This window comes from Arabidopsis lyrata, assembly GCF_000004255.2.
Source record: "Arabidopsis lyrata subsp. lyrata unplaced genomic scaffold ARALYscaffold_3, whole genome shotgun sequence".
Taxonomy (NCBI): Eukaryota; Viridiplantae; Streptophyta; class Magnoliopsida; order Brassicales; family Brassicaceae; genus Arabidopsis; species Arabidopsis lyrata.
The window spans coordinates 11,836,490-11,859,569 of NW_003302553.1; the positions used below are offsets into that span (position 1 = coordinate 11,836,490).

Genomic DNA, 23,080 nt, shown 5'->3' on the forward strand with positions numbered 1-23,080 from the left:
TTTATTTCATCAGTTTACCATTTTACCACAATCAATACCAAAACGCTAATATGATTTTTTTTAGTCGATTAGCAACAACTGCATTCGCAGATCTTCGAACCCACCAAAATTCGACACCTTCAAATCTTTTGAGCCAATAAATGTCAGAAATTTGACCCCATGTAATAAGTTAACCGACACCAAAGTTGATGATCGTTAAGACTTTAGTTTCGTTGGGAACGTTTGGGCTATCGATTATTATTAAATAGTTGTGGTCCTCTTGGCCCATTAGTGTTGTCCAAACTGGCCCAATATGACCCAGTGGATGGTCCCAACAAACGCCGCGACAAAACTCCGTCGCTGACCGAAGCAATGTTCACCGGTGGTGGTAGCTTTCTTCTACTCCGACCCGGCTAAAATTATGCAAATCCCTAACCCTAAACACGGCCATGGTTAAAAGCTCATCAATTTCTTCTACTTCTCTCTCCTTAAAAGCTAAACCCATCCAAGATCTTGCAAAAATCAGGTAAATCTCTATCTCTCCGATTTTGAAAACCCTAGATCTCTCTCTCTTTCTCTTCTGGGTTTTGCTCAAAGATGGGTGACAGCGAAGATGAAACTGGGTATCCAAAAAAGTTTTACTCTTTGAATCGGCAAAACCATCCAATGTATAGTAGACCAATCCCTAAGCGTCACGCGTATTACAATGAAGAAGAAGACGAAGATGAAGTCGAAGGTGAAGAAGAAGAGCCACAAGGAGGATACATTCGTGGGAATGAGAGGTTTCAGAAGAGACAGAAACCAAACAAACCTGTTGTGTCTGGGTTTGAATTTGCTGGTCCTAGTGATACTAAAGTTGCGTATGATTGGAGAGAGCAAGAAGCTTTTGTGTTGCTTGAAGTTTGGGGAGATAGGTTTTTGCAATTGGGTAGGAGAAGTTTGAGGAATGAAGATTGGAATGAAGTAGCTGAGAAAGTGAGTGAGGAGCTAAGGATGGAGAAATCTGAGACGCAATGTAGGAGGATGATTGATAACTTGAAGAGGAAGTATAGGAAAGAGAAGATTAAGGTTGAGAAATCGGGTTTAGGTTCGAGTAAATGGGGTTTTTTCAATAAGTTGGATATGTTGCTTTGTGTTTCGCCTAAATCGGATTTAGGTTTAGCTTGTGGTCTTGATTCAGGTGAGTTTGTGTTTATGAACACTAAGGTTTATTTGGATAAGTCGAACGGGTTTGATGAGATGATGGATAGTCCTGGTGATTCTGAAGAGGAGGAGGATGATGAAGATGAGGTTGATTACGAGAGGAAGAAGGTTAATGACGCTGCGTCGTATAAGATGTTGGCGGATTCGGTTGAGAGGTTTGGGAAGATTTATGAGAAGATGGAGAAGAGTAAGAAAGAGCAAATGAAGGAGTTGGAGAAGATGAGAGCTGATTTTCAGAAGGATTTGGAGTTGCAGAAGAAACAGATTGTTGATAGAGCTCAGAGTGAGATTGCGCGGCTACGTGAAGAGGAAGAGAATCATCATGGTGGTGGTGATGATGATGAGAGTGAAGATGAGGAAATGGAGAATGATTCTGATGTGAATCTCAGTGATGAGTGAGTTATACACTATGTAGTCTTGTGTTGTTTTCGTTTTAGGGAATTTAGAACTTCTAAGTTTTTGTATTTTGTGTTTGGTCTTTGCAACTTAATTAATCAATGCATTACTATATTTCCATTTGTTAAGAAGATACTGTTTATAATTATTCTCTTGACCAATCTGATGAATCAGTTCGGTTAGGATGGGTTCTGTCTGGTTTACTCATAGCAAAACCAACAGATTCATATGTAATTTTGTTAGAATCGTGAAAATTTTGATATATAAGCATTTTTCAAGAGGACTAAAACATCAGAGAAGCAAAAACTTAACGTGCTTCAGATAGTGTTATTTGGGAACACAGTAAGAGGATCTGATCTCATGCCATAAGCAAACCATAGTGTCGTAGTCATCTTCGCCAATGGCGGCATTGTTGTGGGCGGCTCGAGAGATACCTACCAATGATTTGAGCCAGTCTTCATGCAGACTTGAGAACTCAGACCTTAGCTCACTTGATTTGAAGTTTTCGCCAATTGATCTCTTCATGGCTTGAGCAGCGTCTGATGCTGTTTCAACCACTTGGTTTGGTATTCCAGCCATGAGGGCTACTTGAAGTCCGTAGCTCTCAGGACAAGCCCCCTCGGTTAAACGGTACAAGAACACTAGGTCTTGGTCACAGCCACGTGGTGCTTGATCAGATTTTGATTTGAATGCGCATGCCATGTGTTTCGAGGTGACACGTGGGTGAGACGCGAATTCCTTGGTGAGAGGGTGGTAATGTGTTGCAAAGAGCATCCGACACTGGACTTTCTCTACCAGGTGACGAAAAACCTGATATAAATCGATAAGCTTCAGCAAAATGAATTGCATGTTTTTGTTGATCAACAAGTGTAAGTTGAAGGAGAAGAGGAGGTTACCGAGTATGCAATGGCGTATCCATCGAAAGTACTAGTTCCTCTGCCCAGTTCGTCAAGGATTACTAGTGAATCTTGTGTTGCATTTTGAAGAACTGACGCTGTCTCAGTGCATTCTACCAAGAAGGTACCTACAAAAGAGAAACCAGCTTTTCCAATCAGACAAAATCCGCGTAACTGGTTTCAGGAATATGTAATTTGAGAACAAAACTTACTCTCTCCTGTCATGATTCTATCAGATGCACCAAGCCTTGTGAAGATAGTATCCACAAGGGAGATTTCGCAAGACTCACATGGCACATAGCAGCCAAGCTGCACACAGAAAACAGGAAATTTAGTATTCATGTTGTAAACCGGTTCCAAAGAAAAGCAGTAATTATCTAACAAGTGTACAGACTTGGGCAAAGATAACGGCAAGACATGTTGCACGAAGAAGAGTTGACTTTCCACCCATGTTTGGTCCTGTCAGTAACAAGGACCGAGGATGAATGCTGTTGCTGCGGTTTCTATCCTCACCAAGGAGTATATCATTTGGAACAGGCAATTGACCATCAGCTGCAACTGCAAATGGATGCCATAGTCCTTGGATTTTAAGTATTGGCCCTTTTATTTCCTGATTTTGATCTGTATTTTCTGATTCGGGAAAAATAACAGGCCTGGCCATGCTTCCAGCAGAGAGACTTGCTGCGATTGCAAAAGATCTCAGGACATCTAGGCAGCTTATGGTGTGAATGACCTCAGACCATTGAGTGACTCTTTCGATAAATAGTTCAATAAGTATTGTAAGAGTTTCAGCATTCTCCTCTGTCATATCTTGGTTCTGTTGATAAGTTAGTAAGAAGTTAGAAACATATCAAACCAAAATCATATGCCAAAGCCCAAGACCTTTAGGAATAAAACGCAAATTCCTTTAGTATCCCGGAAAGGGAGTTCAGATCTAAGCTATATGCATATGATTCAACAGTATGAACAAACTAACAAGCAGTTTCAACTTTTAAAAGCACACCCCTAAGAAAAATTGAATAAATGGGCAGTGACAGAAATTTTGTTGCAAAGTATGAATTTGCAAGATAGATGGGCACCTGATAATTTGGAAAGTCGCTATCTATGGCTGCTTCGAATTGAGAAAGGAATAACTCTAGCCCATTGTTTCCAACTAATATAGGAAGTTTACAGAGTTTACAAAGCAAACTCATCATATTTGATTCCTTCTGTAGAGCCAACAACAAATCAATTCCACTTCTGAACCCTTTCACAGTTTGCCCAAATGCTTTAACCTGCAGTTTAATAAGTTTAGAGAAATGTCATTGTTAACCTACAATAGAAGCTAGACCCGTAATGCTTAATTTCTATACATATCATGGAAGGCATTACTCAGAAAACATGTGATTGATACTTACTCGTTGTTTCAGCACTTTTTTCCCCAGAAGAGCAGGCAAAACAGAGGCTGATGATTGAACGCTTGACTTAATGCGTCCGAGCAGTCTTTCTAAGTCTGGAAGTTTGTGAAAATACTGGCCGGTGGTTTGCATAATTTCTGAGTTTGCCGTGAATTCTTCAACTACATCAAGCCGTTTATTGATGCTTACTACATCTTTGAGTGGATGGCAGATCCAATTTCTTAAGAGCCGCTTACCAGTAGGACTAACACAGTTATCAAGATATTTGTACAAGGTCCCTGCAGAGGTAAACAAAAACCGGCAATTACTTACTAAAGATCCATACCAAGTAGTAGAATATTTCCTTCTGTGTCTACCCACTATTTGAAGCTATAAGAAAGAGTTGCACTTGCCTGAAGGACCGCCATCGCAGCTATTGTTAAATATCTCAAGATTTACCATCGTCTGGCCATCAATTCTGAGACAACCCCTGTAAACTTGGTATGGAAAAATATCTCCATGCTTAAGTACATCTTCTAGCTGCAAGTAGATAGAAACTGTAAGTTATGAAGAGTTCCTTTGCTTAACTTGTAAAACGCAAAAACTGACCAAGCCAACCCACCTTTAGCCTAGACAGATGATTAATTAGCTCTCCAAGAGCACTAAGGGCAACATCACATTCATTTAGACCATCAACAGCACAGTTCCATGACTCAGAAGAACCTTTAAAGTATCCATTAGATTCTATTATATTTCTAACTCCAGCAGCATCTGTATCCCCCATTACTTGTGATACTGGAGCCAACTGTACCGCCATAGACCCTATTGAATTGAAACATAAACAACATATACATTAGCAATGTTTAAGAGATCTATCATTGCGTGAGCAGCTAAGAGAAGACAGATTTTCATGCATGAATCTGCAAATCAAGATTACATGATTCAAGTCTACATGATGATCTAGTAAGAGAATGTTTTCCTAAATTTTCAGTTAGGTTTCCTACCTGTCAATGTATATTTCCTTAGAGCCTTTTGGGCTTCTCTTGATAGCCCTGCAATATATACACATTTATGCACTTAAACTTAACCAGTGACATTTACCTTAAACTCTGTTAGACAAAACAACTGGCGATACAAGCAGTTTACCTTTACTGTCATATACCACTTCCTTTGGAGAAACCTGGAAGAAAAATACCAATTGGTGATTCAGAATTAGTTCCTGCAAAACCATATATATGCACACGAAATCATATGGTACACACAAGATACAGAACACACTTGCTTACCTGCATCAATAAAGCTCCAAGAGCAGCACATGATGCATCATCGCTGATGGACCCGACCCAAAACCTCAAGGCAGCACAGTCAACAAAAGCAAATCCATACACAGTTGAACACTTTTCTAGCTCCATTTTGATCTAAAATCAAGATTCAGAAGAAAAATTGACATCAAACGATTAGGCAATGTAACCAAAGGCAATTCCTGAGCAACTACTTTATCATGCAATTGCAGAATATAGTCAGTGTAAGAAAGTAGGTGATTCAGTTAAGATGATTGACACTTTCAAATTCAAAGAATCTTAAACAGAGCTTTTAGTCTGCATGTTACAATTTTGTTTCAAGGAAATCTCTTGCATATAAAACAAAGCAGAAAATCTTGCCTTCTGATCCCAAACCCTTACACTGCTTGATGGAAGATTGTTAAACAAGAGTGTAATTTTCCAGGACTCGAATGAACTTAACTTGACAAGATAAATATCGAACCTCTTTTATAGCAAGAAGATGGACAGCATCAGGCCCAATGTTACCCTCGCTTGCTGTTGATGGAGTTAATACCTGAACTAGCTTCCTTGGAATTATCTGATAATCAGACAAGAATAGCCATTGAGTTAATTACACCATGAAACTAGTGTACAGAAAAAGAAACGATCAAGAACAGTCTGCTACACCCTCCTTGACATGTCTAAGAAAACTTACAGTATTAGCACCTCTGGCTTTTGCTTGGTCAGATGTTTCTAGCTGCTCGATTCGTCCAACTTTATATCTTCCAAAAGAAACAACGAGTGTGTCAATAGTGGAATAGAAAAACATATGAATTTGCAGCTAGTTTCTGTTGGAAGCTTGTATAATTATCCAGTTTCAACACAAGGCTTGAAAGCCTCCATGAAAGACAAATGAGTGTAAACATATATATTCCGTACTGTTGCTACAGTGAACTAGCAAAGGTTGACTGGGTATATGCCTTGCCAGTGAGCACACAAATAGTGTGCAAATATTGTTTGTTACTCCTCGATGAAAAGGCTTATTATAAATGATAACGAAGAAGAAAACATCGTAGGCTGTCAGAATCCTAAGTGATTTCCATTTTTCAAATCCTAACCAACGTAGCAGGAAAGGAATTCCATAAAGTATGATAGTTCCCTTACCCACGAGCTAAAAGCTTTTGCACTGCCTCATCTATCCCACTTTCAGAGATACCGACCTGATAAAAAAGGCGGACGTCAAATTTATAGACTCAATAATTCAAACAGGCCAGTTGTTTCAACTAATTTACCTGTCTGCATTTTCCTACACCGCTCATGGTCATCTTCCAGTCAAGCTCCTTGTGACCTAATTCCGCATCTACCTCATACAGCTCATAAAACTTTCCCTGAGAAGAACAGATGTAAGTGAACCAATTGCATTTGAGGAAATGGATTGAACACTAGATTGATATTCACTAACCACTTTAAAGAAAAGCACAATATCCATATATTCACTCTTAACACTCCAATATTGCTTTTGCGACGCAGACATTTTCTTGAAAACATCAGGTGGTATGTATAAGGTCTTTCTGTCGTAAAGTGGATCATCAGGCCGTCTTCTATTAGCATCCCTGATTCGAGAAGGCTCAAGCCACTCAAATTTGGTTCCTTCGTTTACTTCTTTCTTCTCTCCACAAACCGGATCCTGAAGCATTTTCAGCCTTTTATTAGAATCCAATACAGGAACCTTATCCTCCTTAACAGTCATTCCATCCTCCAAAACTCGCTTCAAGCGAGAAACACTTGGACGTATCCCTGGTGTTTCTGGACCAGGAACATCATCATCTACTCCTATATTATCTTCTACTCTCCCACTGAAGCTAAAAGCATGGTCTCTTTCTTGAGTTTGACCATTATTGGAACGAAATTCAGGAATAACATCATCAGCTTTCATACATACAGATGAATCATTCAGGGGAACAACATCTTCTCGGCTCCTGAGAATTTGTAAACAATGATCCAATGCAGTAATCAGAATTTTCGTCTTATAAGGGAACATAAACAATCTTCCAGCTAATGAATCAAAATTAAAAGAAACGAAGATTAGTACCTCTGTCCAGAACATTCTCGATCATCGACCTTCACAAACTTATGCATAATATTAGAGAACAATGACGAAGCACCACCTCCGGCGGATTCAGCCGTCTTAAATCCAGACGGCAGAACACGACGCGGAACCTTCTCCGGTGGAGTATCCGTTCCTCTAACCTCATCCACAGATTTCGAAACAGCAAAGCGTACAGAAGCGTCGTCTTTCACATTGAGTCGCAATCCTCCTCCGACGCCGCCGCCGCCTCCACTGGTAGCATCGCCGGAAACCAAACCCTGAGTAGTCGCCGGCGAGGGCTTTTGGAAGAAAGACAGAATCGATCTCTGGCGCTGCATTTTTGGAATGATGAGAGAGAGAAAGAGAGAAACGAGGTTTTGATATCAGAGAAATCGAGAAGGGGGAAAAGATTGGCGCCAAAAAGTTTCGCCTCGCGTCGTAGAAATGGCGGAACGTCACTCCTCAGGGCTACTGTTTAGTCTTGAGGCTGTGATGGACCGTCCGATTCTCTTCTATAACTATGTACCGTTGGATATATGGAGGCAATGAGTCAATTATACATGGGTACTCGGGTCGGTTCGGTTTGGCTATCCGGGTTTCCGAAATTCGGTTATAGAAATAAGGCATCCGAATTTAAACCGAAATAAATTCAGTTTTTGGCGAATTCTATAAAATTACCATTCAATTTTACTAAAATTTGGTTTAGTTTGGGTTAATTTTCTCCAAATTATAGCTCAATTCCGATGAAAATTGGTCAACTAATACAATGTTCTATCCACACCCAAAAACCAAAAACTGAAATTATAAAAAGCATGAACCAATATGATTGATTATTTGGATTTGGAATAGGTTTGGTTCGAATTTGATAATTTGCGCAAGTCTAGAGCCAATTTTAATTCCACGTCATAGGATTGACCAAATAAGATGATCCACGTCATACTCAGCTTCAAGAACTTTCGAGATAAAAATGGAGAAAAAAAGATGATCGAATTCTCCAGAAACTAATCTTCGTATATAAATCTCACAACCTCTCATCATCGTCATCTTCATCGTTCTCAATTACAAAAACTCAACTAGTATCGAAAAATTGTTCTCTTTCTCTCTCAATCAACGACGAAAATGCCGAGCAGATACCCAGGAGCAGTAACACAAGACTGGGAACCAGTAATTCTCCACAAATCAAAACAAAAGAGTCAAGACCTACGCGATCCAAAAGCGGTTAACGCAGCGCTTAGAAACGGCGTCGCGGTTCAAACGGTTAAGAAATTCGACGCCGGTTCTAACAAAAAGGGGAAATCTACGGCGGTTCCGGTGATTAACACGAAGAAACTTGAGGAAGAAACAGAGCCTGCGGCGATGGATCGTGTGAAAGCAGAGGTGAGGTTGATGATACAGAAGGCGAGGTTGGAGAAGAAGATGTCGCAAGCAGATTTGGCGAAACAGATAAATGAAAGGACTCAGGTGGTTCAGGAATATGAGAATGGTAAAGCTGTTCCTAATCAGGCTGTGCTTGCGAAGATGGAGAAGGTTCTAGGTGTTAAACTTAGGGGTAAAATTGGTAAATGATTAAAACGATGTCGTTTTGCTTTGTATTTTGTGGATGCTTGTAAAAAGTAAAAAATGAAAAATCTTGTGGTTTTGTAACTTTTGTTTGGTAAATGAAAGAAATAAAACATTTTTTTTAGCTTTTAATACAGATTTTGATTGGATTGGTGGTATAAAACCTGTAAAAATTTTATTAACAAGTAGAAAAAGCGATAAGGGATGCAAAATATTGGTATGAAAAAACTGAATAGAATTTTTAGTATCGTTTTTTATGATTGGTGATTGGTAATTGTTAAAATGACATGAAGTTACCAATCAAAGCTGTCATTTTTGAGTTTTGTTGGTTATTGATTCCGATTGGTAACACCGCATAATCGTCTAATGGCATAAGTAACAAAATAAAAACTCGTAGTAAAATTTTGCAGAATGAAAATGGCATAATAAAATAAATAATTATATATTTATTTATCTGTAAAATAAGTTTTTACATGCATTTTTAAGGCAAAAACGTAAATCATTTCAATAAAAATTATGCAAATATTTTTATTGTTAAAATTCTTGCATAATCGTATTAAAATTGTTATTCCACTATTATACATATAACCGATCAGAGCCAATATGATAGTATTTCTTAACATTTCTGCCTTGACAAAAATGTGGGTACACACAAGAGTTACAATAAATCAGAAACTGCAATTTTCTAGTATAAAATGTTATCTATATGAAAAAATGCTATGAGTATTAAAAAATATTATTATTTGGCACGAACATTTTAACAAAAACAAAACGTATTGAACAAAAAAAAAAAGTGGTTGCACAAAAAAAAAAAAACATTATTGTTCAAGTTTTCTTCTATATGTTATGGACAATTTTATTACATCCAAGGGGAATTGTGAAGAGGCATAACGACGGATTTGGTTTGTAGATAGTTGTCGAGAGCATCCATGCCACTTTCACGACAATTGCCACTCATTTTGTAGCCACCGTAAGGACAATCAAGATCAAAACCGAAGTAGCAATTAACCCAAATGATTCCAGCTTTGATTGACCTCGAAACCGTGTTGATCAAGTCAATGTCTTGGCTCAGTATTCCTGCTGCAAGACCGTATTTCGTGTTGTTCGCCCATTTGATCCCTTCCTCTACCGTCCTGTGAAAGCAATTTCCGAGATTTTAGGATTATGGAACGAGACAATGATTGAGAAGAGAAGTTAGTTTTTTTGTTGGGTTTACTTGAATTTTATCAAAGACATGACTGGTCCAAAGATTTCATCTTGGTATATCTTCATTTCCTCCTGTAAAATCAACAAAATTAACAACAGTTACATATATAGTTCTTTGATTATGAAAAACACGAAAAAGTATTTACTTATTTGCGACTTACGGTGACATCTGCGAATATAGTTGGTTCGATGAAGTATCCTTTGTCTCCAATGGCTTTACCTCCAGTTAATAAGGTCGCTCCTTCGTTTTTGCCGTGCTCAATGTAAGATAGAATCTTCTCAAACTGTCTTTTATCCACCTGAACAAACCCAAAATAATTAATCATAATGTAACTCTATATATACTCAAATCAAGATCAATCAATGTATAGTAGTTGATCATTTTTACTTGAGGTCCTTGTCGAGCAGTGGAATCAAAAGGATCACCAACGGTCCAATCTTTAGCCTTCTCCACTAACTTCTCCACAACCTTATCGTATATACCTTCTTGAACAAACACACGAGAGCTCGCCACACAAATCTCACCCTATACACCAACCAAAATCAGTATGATATAACTTATACATATCAATATCACCGATTGGTATTGGAATTGGCCATTATGAATACCTTGTTGTAGAAGCAACCGAGAAGCGCAAGATCAGCGGCTTTGTCAATATCAGCGTCGTTGAATATGAGAAGAGGCGATTTCCCGCCTAATTCAAGGGATACTTTTTTGAGATTACTTGTGGCTGCGGCTTGCATTATCTTCCTTCCAACATCTGTTGATCCAGTGAAACTAACCTGATCACAACACGCATAGAAGATTCAAGATTTCACATATATACAACCAACAACACTAGTCACCGCGACTAATAGGTAAATAGATCTTACTTTGTCTATGTCCATATGAGAGGCAATGGCAGCTCCAGCAGTTGATCCAAAACCAGTTACAATGTTGAGCACACCATCCGGAATTCCCGCCTGTTTTATCGCAACAATGTTTAGATTGTTAGGCTTCTATAGTTTGTTACGTATACATTTGCTTAATTACATGTTCAAATAGTGTGTTTTCCTTTAAACAAAACCTAAACTTTTAGTGTTTTAAGTAAGCAAAATTCTTATGTTGTTTGCATTTACCGTTTTTATTTGCGGTTTTCAAGTATAATTATGCAAACACATAATTTGTGTTTAAAACATTTTAGGTCTTAATCAAAAAAATTTCATCTATATCAAATGCTAACAAGTTAAAGCTTGAAATCTAAGGACTTACTTCTTTTGAGAGATGGGCATAGAACAGAGCAGAGAGTGAGGTCTGTTCAGCTGGCTTGACCACCATGGTGCAACCAGCAGCCATAGCCGGAGCCACTTTTGTGGCAAACATAATGCTTGGGAAATTCCAAGGGATGATATTACCAACCACTCCAATAGGTTCTTTAAGGGTGTATCCGAACAAAGATTGACGCGTCATTTTAAGAGTTTCGCCGTGGATTTTATCCGCTGCACCCGCATTGTATCGAAAATGACCGGCTGTGGCCGGAATATCAGCAAATTTCCCCAACTGGAACAATTTTCCGGCGTCAACCGCATCAAGTTTAGCCAATTCTTCAATGTTTTCCTCTATTAAGTCTGCGAATTTGTTTATAAGCTTTGCCCTTTCCTGATCAGATCACATCCACCATACTTGTTAAGTGAGAAGATTAATCATACAAATATCACAAAAACGACAAGAAGAATAGTCACGTCAATAAAAAAGAGAGTAATAGTCCAATCTAAAATTGAAACATATGTACAAGTTATTAAGACAAGAAGAGAATAGTCACAAAAAAGAAAAGAAGAATAGTCACGTCAATAAAAAGAGACCAATCTAAAATTGAAGCATACAAGACTTACAAGTTACAAAACAATCTTATAAAAATTGTTTATTATATATAAAGTGAAACTTAAGTGCAAGTAAAGAATATGTTATACTAATATGAGCAAAACGTTTTTGTTAACTACAAAAAGAAAAGAAGAATAATCACGTCAAGAAAAAGAAAAAAAAAGAGAGAGTAATAGACCAATCAAAAATTGAAGCATAGAATTTACAAAACTATGTTATCAAACTTTAGTTTATTATCAAGAAAGTGAAACTTAAGTACATGTTAGAAAATGTTATGGGTAAAACGTTTTTGTTAACTACATGAAAGTGACCACAAAATAAGTCAACTCTCTCTCTTTCCATACCAAAGTTTAATATAAATTCTGTAGCAAATCAATAAAATAAAAAACATTTAATGACCCACTATGAATGGGACCACATCAATCAACAACACAATCAATATTTTTATCAAAAAAAAAAAAATCACCAATAATTATTAATAAAAAAAAACGAGTAGGTGCGATAAAAAAAAACATGAGTTTAAGAAGAGACGTACGAAGCCGGTCATGCGAGGCCAAGGACCATGGTCGAAGGCGTGACGTGCAGCTTTAACGGCCAAGTCAACGTCTTCTTTATCTCCTTCGGCTATTTTTGCGATCACTTCACCGTTTCTTGGGTCTATTGTCTCAAACGTCTTCCCTTTTAGCCCAAATAAACCAAAACTAATATATCAATAAATGTCAAATCAAACCATTTGGTTCAATGTTCAAATCATGAATCCTTCTTTTATATATAAGTACAAAACATTAGCTTTATCATTCAGGCTTCTCAAAAGAGGAAATAAAATTATGAATTTTGTGGTTGACAAGAAAAAATTTCAGGGTAGACCAACAAATTCATGTTTTATAGCGGAACATGTTTCTGTACTCAGGATGATTATTTATTTCCATACAAGCTAATCTTTTTTTTTTCTCTTTGGCAATTTTGATTTTTGGACCACTCAATACTCATCCATCGACTATTCACCCAAAAAAAAAAAAAAAATTTCCAAATGTGTAATATATGGGTTTAGAGAAAAGGATTTGAGGAAATTATGTCGATAACTAGAACCAAAATCAGAAAATAGGAAGGATTTTTTTGTTTTGTTAAAGTCAACGTTTGTGAAATTGTGAATCAAGAAGTAAGAAGTGAAGTTAAAAATAGAAGTAAAAACCTGAAGCAGCATCAAGAAACTGGCCGTTGATGAAAAGCTTGGTGAATTTGATCTCCGGTAACTTCACCGTCGTGCCTCCGTTGCATTTGCCGTTCTCCATTTATTTTTCTTTGTATATCTATCTCTCTCTCCTTAATGCTCAAGAGAGACCGTAGAAGGACAGAGAGGTTATGTACGTATTTATATCGAAGTGTCTCGATTCACACGTCAGCAAAGACACTGGTGTTTTTTGTTAAGTAGCTAGGAGCGTGCAAGCACGTGAAGATTACGGGTTTTACTCCGATAAATCTCTTTTGTTGTGTTTTTTTTAACCGAGGAAATTTCATGCCAAAATTCATAAGAATCCGAGTTTTCTTACCACTAAAAATATTTAGAGGTAATAAAATTGCTAAATATAAGATTTTTCTTGCCACTAAAGAATATCGATTCTTAGTTTAGAGTTTAGACTCACACTAATATTTCACATTTCAAACGGAATTTACAAGCCAACCACCTAACCTAATTTTTTTTTTTTTTTTTTGTTTTTTTTCTTATTTTAACCGAAGAATCGGAGGCCAAAATTGATAAGAATCTGAGTATTATTGCCACTAAAGAATATCGATTCTTAGTTTAGAGTTTAGACTCACATTAATATTTCACATTTCAAACGGAATTTACAAGCCAACCACCTAACCTAATTTTTTTTTTTTTGTTTTTTTTTCTTATTTTAACCGAAGAATCGGAGGCCAAAATTGATAAGAATCTGAGTATTATTGCCATTAAAAGTTAAATTTTTAGATTATGAATGCGAAATATAAGATTTTTCTTGAAACGTATTTTAAGAAATCGATTTTTAGTCTAGACCCACTTAAAAACTCCACATCTCAAACGGAAATCACCAACACTACAGACATTTCTTTCGTTAATTTTTGCTAAATTTTAAATTAAAATGAGAGATAATTAATTTTTATTATATTATTGTCGTTGTAAATTTTAAATTTGGTAATACCTAAATGGTTTTCTACTGCAAAATTTAACGATATCAAGTTATTTTTGTTAAATTCTACTCTATATGTTTCTAATTAATCTAGTTCTTAAGATTTTTCACATATTAAGAAAATAAATTAATTTAATTATAAATGCATTATTATTTGTGATTAACAATTTTCTATGACTTTAGTAATATTCAATTATTTTTCTTAAGGTTTACAATTCATCATCATTGACTAATAAAAATACATGTGTAAATGGTAACCGCTGAATTCAGTTTAATCTGGCTGAATTGCTGAATCTACATGAATTTATTTGTGATTTTTTGCAGAATCTGGCTGAATAATTTAGAAGTCAAATGGTAACAGCTGAATTTGGCAGAATGTTTTTCATTTTTAATTAAATAAATAAACTTATGAAAATTTTAATTAAATAAAGTTGTTTCAAAAATATTTATCAAATATACAAATTAAAATATTCAATCTGAAATATATATATATATATATATATATATATTTATATAGACATGATATATTGAATAATCTTATTATTTTGATAATTATCATTGAGTTTACTTTTAATATTTTTTTTTACCAACAAACTATTACATCTTGTTTTTAGTAATAAGAATTAGTACTGAAAATATAATCATTTATGATTAAATAATCTTTTTTTTTAGCTTTTTCAATACCATTAATATTTTTAGTTATTTTAAAGGATAGAAATGTGTGTATAGTATTGTACGTACGTAGTTATTAATCAATAATTACTATTGAACAATCAAAACTTTTTAAATAATTCTTTCACTTCCACCTTTTTAGCCAATTGCTAAACTGATATAACATAATAAAAATTCCACAGATTCAGCCAATATTCTTCAATAATTCAGCTAAATGCATGTTAACTTTCTAAGAGTAGAATCTCAATTGTCTTACATATCCAACAACTTGAATACAATAACTTAGATGTGGTATTTGGTTCCCGCCGTCTACATCGGTCATCGATGGCATTATTCTAAAATTATTTTGAAAAGTTCAAGAAACGAGCTAGTTACATTGTTTTTCTTTGTCAAATAATGTGTTTTTGTTTTGTTGAAATGTATACAAGTTACAAATTACAAGATCTGCTGCCACAGCTTTGAGCCATGCATCTTACCTAAATATAAATACATTATTCAATATTTTCAATGTTCTTTTTCTAACAACATTATTCACAATCGAACGTTCTTTAGATAAATGTACTAGAAACTTATCTTTCAGGATTGTATATCACCTCTTATCTATTATTTAAATAGCTATGAAAGATAATTTTTCATGTATTTTATGAACAAACGAAAAGTCATACAAAAGTTGATAATTTAGATCTAAATGTTATAGAATTAATTAAGTATTATGTTTAAACCATTCAATTCAGTCGGGAGAATACCTACTCACACTCCAGAAATGACGATTCAGTGCAGTCCGGGAATGGGTTTCAATGTTTTGTAGATGGGTCCTGGAAAGAGAGTGATCGATTTTCCGGCTTAGGATGATTTTGTTCTAGTCCGAATGATGGAATGCAAGATATGAGAGCTGCTAATCTTCGAAGAAGTTTAACCTCACTTCACACAAAGATCAAAGCATTAATTTGGGCGATGAGATGTATGATCGGCCAAGACAAGAGAGAAGTAGCTTTCCTTACAGACTGCTCCGACTTAGTGAAGATGGTGTCTTCCCCGCAAGAGTGGCCAGTGTTCGCAACCTACCTAGAGGCGATTCAGAGTGACAAGGAAGAGTTCGACGTATTCTCATGATCTTTAATTTCTCGAAATGCGAATGTGAAAGCGGATAAACTGGCTCGAACTGTTCGAATCCAACCGCATCTTATCACCTATGTAAACAACTTTCCCCAACATTGGTTTATTTGAGCTAATCTATTATAGCTGTAGACAAAAAAAAATCTCATTCAATTTAAGGCGTATTTATGATTTAAAATGAGTCAACGCTCCAACTGTTTATGGCCAAGTTTAACAAACAAAAAACTTTGTTTAGAAAATTTTAATTGCAAAGAAATTAAATGAACCAATGATCTTGTATAAATCTTTGACCTATAATTTATAAAATCAGCAAAAAAATAAAATAATGTGGACGTCAGTGATAGGTCTATATTATCTGTCAATTTATACAAGATCATTGGTTCATTTAATTTCTTTTTTTTTGTTTCCCTTAAACTCATAAATTTAGAAAAATAATTATAACTTATTTTTTTGAAATAAACTATTTTTCTAATACATTTAGAGGTAAACGGCGGTCATCTCATTCCGTTCGGTAGTTAGAAACTTACGTATGTGACAATTAAAATTCTTGAAAAGTTTCTACAAATTCAAAAGAAAAAAAGAAGAAGAAAGAGTTATATATAATATTTGTTGGAAACATGAACATATATATGTTTTTTTTTTCTTTTTTCGACATGAACATATATATGTTAAAACTTAAAACAAACGAAGAACAAAAAAGCAAATCAGTTTTTGAAAGAGATGCTAAAATTATGGGTATAGGTATGGCGTGCCCCTTCAATCGTTTTGGACACCCATCGTTTTTAATTTTGTTTAATCGAGTAATTCAGGATGAGAGATTGATTCATCTTTTATAGTATTATTTAATTCAACATTACCTTCTGAGTTCCAAACATAATGAACCCTATTACACACAATAAAATCAAATTTTTATATAAACTCATCAACGTAGTTATATTAGTGTTATGTCTATATTTCTTATGTCTCGTAGAATTTTTAGACGAGACATAAGAAATATAAAGAAAAAAGTTATTATTATTCTCACTTTGGTCCAAAACGTAGAAAAGATGAGTAAATATTTACCCTTCAAAAGTTGAGAGTAAATAATTAGGCTAGAGTTGAAATTGCTTTTCAGTTCTTTGTTTTTTGTTTTTTCTTCCATTTCCTGTAGTTTACTCTAATTTTATACCAAGCAGACCTTTATTACTCAGTAAAATAAGAAAAAGTTGTACATCTAAATAGGAAAATAGAAAACTTTCAATTATAAGAAAAAAAAAACATAAAATTAGAAGCAAAGAGAAAAGCAAATTGAGACCATTTGCCTTCAAACCATCGAGCCATGAGATCCCATGATCCCAATTGTGTGGAGTTTCACCAAAAATTCTGAAAATTCAATATAGTAGTATTAACATTTTTTGCTTCTAGGAAATAATTATAATAAATTCCAGATATGACAAAGAATAACGCTATGCACATCAGCAAATAATCAGAGTTTTTAGTTTAGAGTATTATATCCTACGTACTAAATATAGTAAGCAAATGCGCACAACATATTTAAAACCATCTAGTTTCGAACCACGTTAAGCATTGAAAATGAAATGTAGATAAAACATTAAAGAGATGTAGTTGGGAAATTAAAGGAGAACATGAAACAAAATTTTGCTGTCAAATTAAACAGGATATGAAAAAAGATAAGACGTTGGGCTGGTTGTTCCAAATTCCATTTATTAATATGGCCAATGAAAATGAAATAATACAATTAAGAGTGTGACTGGTAAAATTTAGAAGAAAAAGCTAGAAGAAAAGAGAAGAAAAGAAAATTAAAATGTAGAAAAATTATTTCTACCATATAATTGTAGTAAGAAATATTTATCTTTTTATGTTACTTTTGGGATAAATTGAGAAAAAACAATTTTTTCAAATTTTATTTGACTGGTTAACTTTTAGAAGAAAATAGAAGAATTATAATTTTTCTCTTTATTTTTCTTATATATGATGCTAACAGTAGTCGTACCTAAGAAATCCCAAATTTCAGACAAGTGTGGCCTTCAAGAATTGGTCTTGTTTGCTGCGCTTTGGTTTTCACCAAGACACCGAGTACTCAGCTCCATTCATTTACGGAGCAAAACAATTACTATAATTCGACATTTGTCATGATTGAAATTAAAACAAAAAATACTAAGTAAAATTTTGTAATAAGAAAATTGTTGGATTCCGTAAATATCAACACATTCATATATGTTTTTATATATTAAATTATTTTAGAATTCTAAAATTACAATTATAAAATGAATTTGTACAAAAGGAGTTTAGAATCATATATTTGTAAAAAGGAAGTTTAGAAGTGAATTTGAAATGAATATTACAATTTAATTTTAGTGAATTTTATTTTATATAATATTTTTGGTTCAAATATATTATACATATAGTGAGGATACTTGAACATCCGGTTTAACGGATATCCAAACATTAGTATCTAGCTAAATTAAGAGAAAATGTATATCAAAATCATATTGATGTATAAGCAGAACGAACGTGTATATATATACGGTTTTCTGCCCTCTAAATTAATTTCGTTTGCAAATTTACTTTCTAAATCTGAATTATGCAAGTCAATCCCACAATCTCAAAAATCACTCGCAATATAGCCCTCCCGTGTAGCGATGACTTAGCACTCGATAACTCCGTTTGAAACATTTTTTTATGCAAAAGAACCCTCCATATAAATTTTTTTCAAGACAAACCTCCATGTAAAATAAATGCAGGTCAAACCACAATCTGAAAAGTCACCAGCAATATAACCCTTCCATGTATCGATGTCGTGGCGGTCAATAACTCATTTTAGAACATGTGCAATGGGTAGAGATTTTATGAGTCTCTCAAATATATTACTTTAATGCATATAATTTGATTTAGTTATTTATTTAATTTTTAAGTAAATTTAAAAAAAAAATATTTGAATAGATAACCTTAACTAACCGAAATTTTATCAAGTTCGGTTTGGTTCGTTTTTTTTTTTCCAAAACAACCAAAATAAACTAAATTTAACCAAAATAAACTAAATCGATACACCGAAGAACTATATTGCAGGTGACTTTTCAGAGTGTGGATTGACCTGTATTTATATGACATAGAGGTTTTTCTTGCAAAAAAAAATTGCATTGAGGGTTTTTTTGCACAAAACCTTTATGTTTACAAACGGAGTTATCGAGTGCCACGTCATCGCTACACGGAAGAGCTGTATTGCGGGTGACTTTTGAGATTGTGGGATTGACTTGCATAAATCGGACTTTGAGGATAAACTTGCAAACAAAATTGACTTAAATGATTGTTTTGCAGAAAACCCTATATTTATATATAATACATATATAATATATGATTCTTATCTTAACCCAATACTTATTTGATTAGCTAATTTGAATTTGATGAAGATACTATGGATGAAGAATCCAACTCGATTCAAATCACAATCAAAATAATTGAGATCATATTAATATTTCGTGGATAAAACATTAAATCAAGTAGAATAATGGACATAAATGGATCAAGAAATGGTCAAAGCTCACAGGGATGAAGAGAGTTTTTGGAAACAGAAAAGTAGAAAGAAGTGGATGAATTATGTGATAAGAACACTAAGTATTTTCATGCATCAGTAGAAGCTCAAAGATCCAAGAATGGTTTAGACAAACTATTGGATGATGATGGAATTATGCATAGATCTGAAGCTTCAAAAGGTTAGGTGGCCTGCAACTATTTCGAAAAGCTCTTCTCTTCTTCTTACCCAGATGATCCCCATGAATTATTTGAGGGTTTTCTGATTAGAATTTCCCAGGATATGAATGAGCATTTAGTTGCTCAGGTTACTAGAGAAGAAGTTAGAGCTGCTGTTTTCTCTATAAAAGCTTCAAGTTCTCCTGAGGCTGATGGAATGACAGGGTTATACTTTCAGCAATATTGGGATGTGGTTGGTGATCAGGTGACCTCAGAGGTACTCAAGTTCTTCAGTGATGGGGTTTTTGAGGAAGAGTGGAATTTCACACAGCTTTGTCTTATTCCTAAAAAGGCAACTCTCCGCTGATGTCTGATTTAAGGCCTATTAGCCTATGCTCTATGTTGTACAAAGTCATTTCTAAGATTTTGGTATCTAGGCTGCAACCCTTTTTGGCTGATATTGTTTCTCCTTCCCAATCGGCTTTTGTGGCTGAAAGGCTTATTTCAGACAATATTCTAATTGTTCATGAGGTGGTCCATGGTTTGAGAACCTTTGATGGTGTTTCTAAGGAGTTCATGGCGATTAAAACTGATATGTCCAAGGCTTACGACAGAGTGGAGTGGAGCTACCTTAGATATCTTCTTTCGGCTTTGGGCTTTCATCAAATTTGGATCAACTGGATTATGATTTGTGTCTCTACTGTCACGTATACAGTGTTAATCAATGGGCAAGCTTTTGGAAGAATTGTTCCACTGAGAGGACTAAGACAAGGAGACCCTTTGTCTAATTTTCTTTTTGTTTTATGCACTGAAGGTCTTTCACATTTGTTGAATAGGGCTGAGCAGGCTGGGATTATTAATGGAATGCGGTTCTCACACCAAGGTCCTTCTATACATCACCTGTTATTTGCTGACGATAGCCTTTTCATTTGCAAGGCTGAGGAGGAGCAATGTGTTGCAATTCAACAAATTCTTCAAGTGTATGGTACCGCGACTGGGCAGATCATAAACTTAGACAAGTCTTCTATCACCTTTGGAGCCAAAGTTGGGGAAAACATCAAAGTTTTGGTCAAAAACAGATTGGGGATTATGAATGAGGGTGGGGCAGGAACGTATCTGGGTCTTCCATAGTGTTTCAGTGGATCAAAGAAAGACATGCTTGCCTACATTCACGAAAAACTTAAGAGTAGATTGTCTGGTTGGTTTGGAAAGACCTTATCACAAGGAGGTAAAGAGGTTTTGCTTAAATCTGTTGCGATGGCGATGCCGGTTTATGCCATGTCATGTTCCAAGCTTCCCAAAGGCACTTGTGAGACCTTGTCAAGTGCTATGTCCTCATTTTGGTGGAGTTCAGTGGAAAATGCAAGAAAGATTCATTGGGTAGCTTGGGATAAGATGTGCCTTACTAAACAGCAAGGTGGGTTGGGGTTTAAAGACATAGAGTTGTTCAATCAGGCACTTTTGGCCAAGCAAGCGTGGCGGCTGTTGCAGTCTCCTGACTGTCTGTTCTCACAATTCTTTAAAAGTCGATATTTTGCAGAGCAACACTTTTTGGAGGCAGTAAAAGGTACCAGACCCTCCTTTGCTTGGAACAGTATCCTGCATGGCAGAGATCTTTTAGTTCAGGGAACTAAACAGATGGTGGGGGATGGAAGATCCCTAAGTGTTTGGACTAGTAAGTGGCTTGATGATCAGGGAAGGGGAATCATGAGGGCTCCTTTTATGAAAAATATCCTGGTCAATTTGGATCTCTCTGTCCTTGAGCTTATTGATCCTGCAACTAAAACATGGTACAAAGATAAGTTGGAGGACCTGTTTTTCCCAGAACACATTGAGATAATTGTCAAGGCCAAGCCTGTCACCTCCTCTCCGGATTTTTTGTGTTGGAAATACAACAAGAGTGGGAACTATTCGGTAAAATCTGGGTATTGGCTGGCGTCTAAGCTCTACAAAGATGATGCTCTTCTTAGTGCAACAACCTTGCCCTCCCTAAATGGAATTAAAGACTTGATCTGGTCTACTTTGCGCACCTACGAAGATTAAGGTGTTTTTGTGGAAGCTGGTTAGTGGTACAATACCTGTTGTTGAGAGGCTTTTGTTTAGGGGAATGACAGTTGATTCTAGATGTCAAATCTGTGGTGGGGAAGGTGAATCAATTGATCATGTTTTATTTTCTTGTCCTCTTGTTCGACAGGTTTGGGCAGTCTCTAATATACCTTGCCCGGAAGATGGTTTTCATGCTCACTCCATCTATCATAACTTACATTTTGTGTTTTCCTTGTGTAAGAGTTTGTCTGTCCCTTTGGAGATTCGCAGATTAGTCCCTTGGATTCTTTGGATACTTTGGAAAAACTGCAACAATCTTCTTTTTGAAGGAATGATTTACTTGGTAAAAGACATGAGGGACAAAATCAGTGAAAGCTCCAGTGAATGGTTCATGGCTCAGCAAATTGATAGAGCAGTTGAAGATAAGCAGGAGACTGGTCTGAATCGGCACAATGGGAAATGGAGACCTCCTGCTAAACCATGGCTGAAATGTAATGTTGCTTTCTCTTGGGATAAAAAGAATAAGATGAGTGGTGCGGCCTGGGTCTTAAGGAATTCTAGAGGGGCTGTCTTACTACATAGTAGAAGGGGATATGCGAATATTGCATCAAAACAAGATGCAGAGATGGAAAGCTGGTTCTGGGCTATTGAGAGCATGAGAAGTCTGAACATTCACAAAGTTATTTTTGCAGTTGAGGGGAAGGATTTGGTGAACGCTGTTTCTAGACCTCGTGCTTGGCCATCTTTCAAATTTCAAGCAGGTAGAATTCTTTTGGTTATGAGTCATTTACCTAATTGGCAGCTTGTTCATGAAGAGAGAAAGGCTAACTTGGGAGCCTTCTTTATTGCACGGAGTGTGACAAGTGAAGATCGTAGTCAATCATACGTAGCACAAGGCTGCTCTTTTTGGTTACATGAAGTGTTCACTAACGAGAGTTGTGTTGCTTAGTTGTATCGCTCCTTTTGTCTTTGTTGGTGATTGCCTATGATCCCTTTTGTAAGGTTTTATACCATAACAGTTATATCGTTCTAATGCAATATTCAGATGAAAAAAAAAATGGATCAAGAAATTAAAAGATAAAGCATAAGCTTTTAGTATTTCATCAATATATATACAGCGCGGTTTCAATAGTAACGATACTTTCTACATAATATATATGTATATATTTTCGTTACTATTAGAACTATACCGCACTTTATTTGCAGTTAAACCGCACATTTCTATTTGAAACTTTTTTTTCTTTTTAATGCATGATTCATAGCCAATAATATGTGAATTAATTAATAAATTAGTGCTAAATTTTTGACTATTTGACTAATTAACCATTGATACTCGATCGACCTATTTCACAAGCTATATATGTGAATTTTTTTTTATGTTGTGAGATGATGGGTTTCCTTTAAAATACATCGCATCCATTGTTGGAGAAAAAGTTGATTGGTTATATGTTGCATCATTTGTATTTACTGAAAATAAGCTACTAAAAGATAATTTATCTTGGGATTTTTATATTTTTTTCCGTCATATTGTTTTTTTCTAATATATTTATGTATTCTGAA

At 35.4% G+C, this 23,080-nt stretch overlaps 4 protein-coding genes across 4 annotated transcripts; 2 read left to right on the plus strand and 2 right to left on the minus strand.

The window, feature by feature from the left end:
- The first annotated feature begins 304 nt into the window (after positions 1-304).
- Positions 305-1,709, plus strand: LOC9319589 (trihelix transcription factor ASIL2). Its single transcript, XM_002883476.2, has one exon. It carries the CDS (start codon positions 577-579, stop codon positions 1,579-1,581), a length of 1,005 nt encoding a protein of 334 aa, XP_002883522.1. The 5' UTR covers positions 305-576; the 3' UTR covers positions 1,582-1,709.
- Positions 1,710-1,790: 81 nt separating this feature from the next.
- LOC9319590 (DNA mismatch repair protein MSH7) lies at positions 1,791-7,776 on the minus strand. Its single transcript, XM_021032280.1, has 17 exons — positions 7,205-7,776; positions 6,575-7,091; positions 6,405-6,500; positions 6,277-6,332; positions 5,828-5,894; positions 5,615-5,710; positions 5,137-5,268; positions 4,997-5,030; positions 4,855-4,902; positions 4,473-4,672; positions 4,264-4,390; positions 3,872-4,149; positions 3,554-3,748; positions 2,869-3,291; positions 2,687-2,783; positions 2,475-2,602; positions 1,791-2,388 (listed from the first exon to the last, which is right to left on the minus strand). The coding sequence occupies exons 1-17, from the start codon at positions 7,537-7,539 to the stop codon at positions 1,906-1,908; spliced, it is 3,312 nt and encodes a 1,103-aa protein (XP_020887939.1). The 5' UTR covers positions 7,540-7,776; the 3' UTR covers positions 1,791-1,905.
- A 457-nt stretch (positions 7,777-8,233) lies between these two features.
- On the plus strand, positions 8,234-8,845 carry LOC9321718 (multiprotein-bridging factor 1c). The gene has a single exon (XM_002883477.2). It carries the CDS (start codon positions 8,321-8,323, stop codon positions 8,765-8,767), a length of 447 nt encoding a protein of 148 aa, XP_002883523.1. The 5' UTR covers positions 8,234-8,320; the 3' UTR covers positions 8,768-8,845.
- A 722-nt stretch (positions 8,846-9,567) lies between these two features.
- On the minus strand, positions 9,568-13,326 carry LOC9319591 (aldehyde dehydrogenase family 2 member C4). Its single transcript, XM_021032240.1, has 9 exons — positions 13,021-13,326; positions 12,364-12,506; positions 11,220-11,606; positions 10,841-10,930; positions 10,577-10,750; positions 10,356-10,493; positions 10,129-10,266; positions 9,978-10,039; positions 9,568-9,894 (listed from the first exon to the last, which is right to left on the minus strand). The coding sequence occupies exons 1-9, from the start codon at positions 13,118-13,120 to the stop codon at positions 9,621-9,623; spliced, it is 1,506 nt and encodes a 501-aa protein (XP_020887899.1). The 5' UTR covers positions 13,121-13,326; the 3' UTR covers positions 9,568-9,620.
- Between the last annotated feature and the right edge of the window lie 9,754 nt (positions 13,327-23,080).